This window comes from Cryptomeria japonica, chromosome 6 (assembly GCF_030272615.1).
Source record: "Cryptomeria japonica chromosome 6, Sugi_1.0, whole genome shotgun sequence".
NCBI lineage: Eukaryota > Viridiplantae > Streptophyta > Pinopsida > Cupressales > Cupressaceae > Cryptomeria > Cryptomeria japonica.
The window spans coordinates 599,640,793-599,646,089 of record NC_081410.1 but is presented as its reverse complement, the minus strand read 5'-3'; the positions used below and the strand labels follow the sequence as shown (position 1 = coordinate 599,646,089).

At 36.1% G+C, this 5,297-nt stretch overlaps 1 protein-coding gene across 1 annotated transcript; it reads right to left on the bottom strand.

Moving 5' to 3' along the window:
- Positions 1-241: 241 nt before the first annotated feature.
- On the bottom strand, positions 242-3,103 carry LOC131036277 (cold-responsive protein kinase 1). The gene is made up of 7 exons (XM_057968132.1): positions 2,325-3,103; positions 1,816-1,950; positions 1,580-1,707; positions 1,287-1,500; positions 978-1,209; positions 739-889; positions 242-645 (listed from the first exon to the last, which is right to left on the bottom strand). The coding sequence occupies exons 1-7, from the start codon at positions 3,079-3,081 to the stop codon at positions 328-330; spliced, it is 1,935 nt and encodes a 644-aa protein (XP_057824115.1). The 5' UTR covers positions 3,082-3,103; the 3' UTR covers positions 242-327.
- Between the last annotated feature and the right edge of the window lie 2,194 nt (positions 3,104-5,297).

Genomic DNA, 5,297 nt, shown 5'->3' with positions numbered 1-5,297 from the left:
CTCTCTCCTACCCTAGGCGGTCTTTGGTTCGGCTCCACTTGTTGTCCGGCGGAGTCATGTTGAAAGGAGGTGACGTGGGTAAATAGTTGAGAAAAGGGAAAAGAAAATACCCAATATCTCCAGGAGCTCCAGAAGAAAAAGAAAAATCAAATGATTCCTTATTCTAGTTTGAATTTTGTGTTTCTCAAAATATATGTAAATTAAAAAATCATAACTAAAATGTCAAAATTTCCTAGCCCAAGTTAATATACACTAGTTTCTGACTTTCAAATCAATTCACGAAAAACTAATGTTGATGATGCTAGCACTGAACAATAGCTGCTACTGCTAACGAGCATTGAGAGATTCTGTAATGGTTGCATTCGATTGGGATGAGCCCGAGACAGAACTGTAATGTTCACCGCGGATTCGATTCCCCACACCTACAAAAGCAGGTTGCAAAGGTTTTCTGTAATCAACGTCTGTTCCACTCACCAGCATGGCTACCACTTGGGACATTGATGGCCTATCTACAACAGAAGCCTGTATGCATAACAGTGCAAGCTTTAACACCTTCAATATCTCTTCTTCATTATAAACTTCTTCTTTCTCCATCCTCTTATCCACCACACTCAAGATATTTCCCGATTCGTATCGCTTCCACAGCTGCAGTATGTTTAATAAAATTCAGCTTGTTCATCACATGACAAGCGGGGCCATAAAACAGAGATGCCAATAGAGATGGTATGTGAAAAATACCCATTCTAGCAGATATTCCATTTCAGGTGGCTGCTTCAGGTCAATGCTTTTCCGCCCGGTAATGAGCTCAAGAACCACCACGCCAAAACTGTAGGTGTCAGCTTTCTCAGTCAGTTGCCCATGGATGGCGTATTCTGGAGCTGTGTATCCTCTGTCAAAACCAAGCGTCTTATTCCTTGTTATTATACACAATAGAACGCAAATTATTAAGTAATAAAGATACCGGGATGTTTTCTTACAGAGTTCCTGCAGTTCTTGTCGTAAGATGACTTCTACTGCCGGGAAGAAGTCTTGCTAGTCCGAAGTCTGCTATTTTAGCCTGAAGGGTTTCGTCCAGTAATATATTGCTGGATTTAATATCCCGATGGATGATGCACACATGAAAATCTTCGTGGAGGTATGCCAGGCCTCGAGCAGTGCCCAATATGATGTTAAATCTTTCTTGCCAGGTCAGTGTCTTTTCACTTTCTCCTGCAGTAAACCCATTTTTATTAGAAAGATAAAGGAACAAGCTGCAATGGAGAGGGGAAATGGGTGAAATTACGCACCAAATAATATTCTGTCAAGGCTACTCTTTGACATATACTCATAAATAAGCAATCTCTCTGGACCTTGTTTGCAGCATCCCAACAAGCGCACCAGATTCCTGTGATGAATATTCGATACCAGCTTTACTTCGCTTTCGAATTCTGCTATCGCGCGCGCAGATTGGTTTAAAGTTAACTTCTTTCCTGCAATGACTTTGCCATTTTTCAGTGTACCCTACAACGAAATTAACCAATTTTCAGATAATAGATCCCAATGGACATGCGTGGTTAGGTCTGAATTCGTAGCACCTCACCTTATATACTTGGCCAAAGCCTCCTTCTCCTATCTTGTTTTCTGGGGCGAAGTTATTGGTGGCTTTTCTAAGTGCTTTGTAATCAAAATCTACGGGTCCGCGGAGTTCAGTTGCGGTTTCAGTATTCACTGTTGCACAGATTCTGGTAGATTATGATAAAGTATGCAAACTAAAATCATCTCGAGGAAAAGATTCTAAAAGTCATATAGTTCAGTTTGTATAATGGCCATATTTACCTTGTCTCTCCGGTGGCCGTCTAAAATATGTCAACAGTCTCCGCCGAAATAAAAACAGAGAAATTAAGATAGCAATAACTATGACGGTTCCCACAACCACAATTATTATCCACACTCTAGAGCTAACTTTACTCCCTGCAAATCAAACCACAGAACTAATGTTCTTATCATTCCATGATCTGAAATATTGATAATAAAATATTATATTAAAAAATTACATACAATATAAGAAATAAGAAAGTAATAAATACACAGAAATTATTGTAAGTTTTTAACATTGACAGAGTACAATCTTGCACTGTAGCCTTAGCTTTCTGAAATAACAATTAATTTATAGAAAGTTTGAATCTTAAGAACACCATCAACAACACCATAACTTAACTATCACATAACATGTTACTAAGAAATACATCAAATTCTATTCTATTTAATTATCATTCTAACAAGCAAATTAAACTATAATACCTCAAATTCAATACCATAAGCGTCAGAGGTCAAAATTTTCTAACCTGAAGACACATATTGTGCAAGATCAGTGGTGGCGTTTGCCGAATAGAAAGAGTAAGTAGCATAACGCAAAGAGCAGCCAACGTCCACAGCACGTCCTTCCGATCGAGGAAAACAATTGGCAATATTCGTCTGTGCTACTGTGAGGCACTCCTTACATCCTTCTTCACCAACAGATTTCAAACACCAAGCAAGCCCATAGATGGTCGTATTCGACGCATCTTTCCTAGACTGCGCCGCAAACAAATCACCCGTCTTCGGAGTCACAATGCACAGATCGCTTATCAAACTTTGAGCTGTTGCAGAAAATGAATTGCTCCCATTACTGACTGTTTCGTCACCACAAATCTGTTCATTTCCATCTGCAGTACTCTGTGTATAAAAATTGCTGCTCTCGTAGCGCAGAAAACAGCCGTCATAGATTGTTCTTCCCCCAGAAACATTAGAGCAATTTCGAATTTGCTTCTCTGCGACAGTGATACAGGCAACGCAATCAGATGAATTCTTGTCCTGTCTGCACTGGGCAAGGCCATAAACTGGATCTGTTCCAGTGACCGACTCATTTGTAGCAAAACCAGATGAAGCAACCGCTTGAAGCAGAGATTTCAAAGTGGTATTCAAATTTTGTTGAAAGAGTGTAACGTTGGTGCTTTTGACGTCACTGCATCCATCCTGCAAGAGATTAGCCTCTGGATCAGCTCCTGCAATGGCCAGAAACAAGACCGCTAATAACAGGGCCTCTTGATGAAAAATCTCCATTGAACAGGCGGTTGCCGCTCACTCTCTATATTCCCTAGTGGTTTTAGAGCTCATCATATTTTTTATGAGTTAACCGATTTGATTTTAAACTACAATTCTATACCAAGTTTCACGAGTCAGCCGATTTGATTTTAAACTACAATTCTATACCAAGTTTCACGAGTCAACCGATTTGATTTTAAACTACAATTCTTTCCAAGTTTCACGAGTCATCGTATTCAGTATTAGTCAACCAAATTGATTTTAAAACACAACTCTATACAATAGTTTTTCTTAAAATATTAATAATATATTGAGTTATCATTATAAAATTGCCTTGTATTTCGTAATAGAATTGAAGACAATAACAAATTTAGACGTTTTAAAAAATTTTTGTTACATTTCGTTAGATTTTAAAATTGAAACTTTTTTTATTTATTTAAGTAAATATTTGAGAGAGATTAAATTTTTTTGGGGGATTTCGAAGTTATACTTGAAAATGGTTTCGCAAAACTACACAGTATGGATCCCATAATTCTTTGAGCCCAAAATATTTGTAGATACATTAAATGCACTAAAAGGTCGCTTGTGTAGGAGCATTTTGTAAGAGAAGGTGAATGAATAACCTATTCCAGTTCCTATAGCTTCGTTCCTTATTGCTTTTATCTACAAACATTTAGAACAAACACATTTTAGTTTCGTTTTTTGTTAAAATTGCAAACTTCCATTTTTTTATAAATATGATAAAGTCCATATAGTAAAGCAAATGAGCATAGAATTTGATAAAAAACTGCATTTAAAATTTTTAAATACGTCATATCAATATCATTTAAAACTTTAAAGTTTTAAAGTCTTATGCTCAGTTTTAAGTTTTATAACCTTATGGGTGAGTGTAATAGCATGTTTGTTCCTCCTATATTATTAAATCTAACCACCAGGGATAATATGAGATAATGACCATTAATGATTGTGCCAACCTTATGAAGTTTGAATTTACTAAGAAGGAAAATAATATAAAGTGTACAAATTTGTGATAAGGGATTACTTTGTGTACGTATCTAAAATTTTTTTTGGAGGGGATGTGGAGTGAAGGGAGTGGATATCATGAAGCTTATACCTATCACAAAATGGGATAGTGGATGCACATAGGATTGTGTAAGAAATAAATGCAAACAAGAAAAGCGATATAGATGGTTACCAAACAAAACATTGCAGATTTAGTTGAAATACCTATTGTTGAAGAGTTTTCTTTTTAGTTGGTAGTCTATAACTTTATGAGAATTCAACCTGTAGTCCAAAAAAATAATAATTAGATGTCTATAACATTACAAGTACGCACAAGTAATTATAAATATGTAAACTTGGTTTTTTTGTCTTTATCGAAGGAGAGAAAAATTTATGAGAGTGTCTATGTAATTATACATACTCGAGCTTTCTATTGTGAGAGAAATTGTAGCCAATCTTCTTCTTTCTTTCTAATAATGTTGTACAGATTTTTCTTCATTTTTGAAAACCACTCGAAAGAGAATGCAGGTTCTATGCACATGCCTTTTATGTTTTTGACTCTAGATATTGCAATAAATGTGAGGCCTTATCGTTCAGTTTTAACAATATCAATTGTGGCTTCATTTAGGGTTAGTGTTGGTGTAATTATTTATTCAACTTCAATATAATTACACTTTACTTAAGTTTACTTAGGTACATGCATAACATTATAGTTTGCATATGAGACACTTAGGGAGATGTGCATACATTGGGAGTGTGTGTGTAGGAGAAATTCCACCTTTATGGTGTGATATTATAGTTGTTTTATCATATCCACTTATTATGGGATGATAATTCCACCTTCGATGGGTGATCCACCTCATGTGGAATATTTTACTATTTCTCCTACCTACCCTTGCATCTCATTGAGCCACATGTCATCATTGTGTGCTCTCTTGTCTCTTAGACTTGCCTTTATAAGTAGGCTCTTGTAATGATCCAGTGGATCTCTTTTGCATCATTGATAGGAATGCAGTTTATTCTTGTTATATTTTATTCTCTCTTAATTGTGCTATCTTTTGGTCTCTTTGATCTTGGTTACTTCAAGCATAATCTCATAGGTAGTCCTTGTGATTTGTGTATAGTGATAGCCCATGCCATGGATAGTGTCATTTGTGTTTGGTTTCTTCAGGTTATTAGTTGTATTGATATATTTTTTGGATTTGTTTCATGCCATGGTGGACCATTATAGT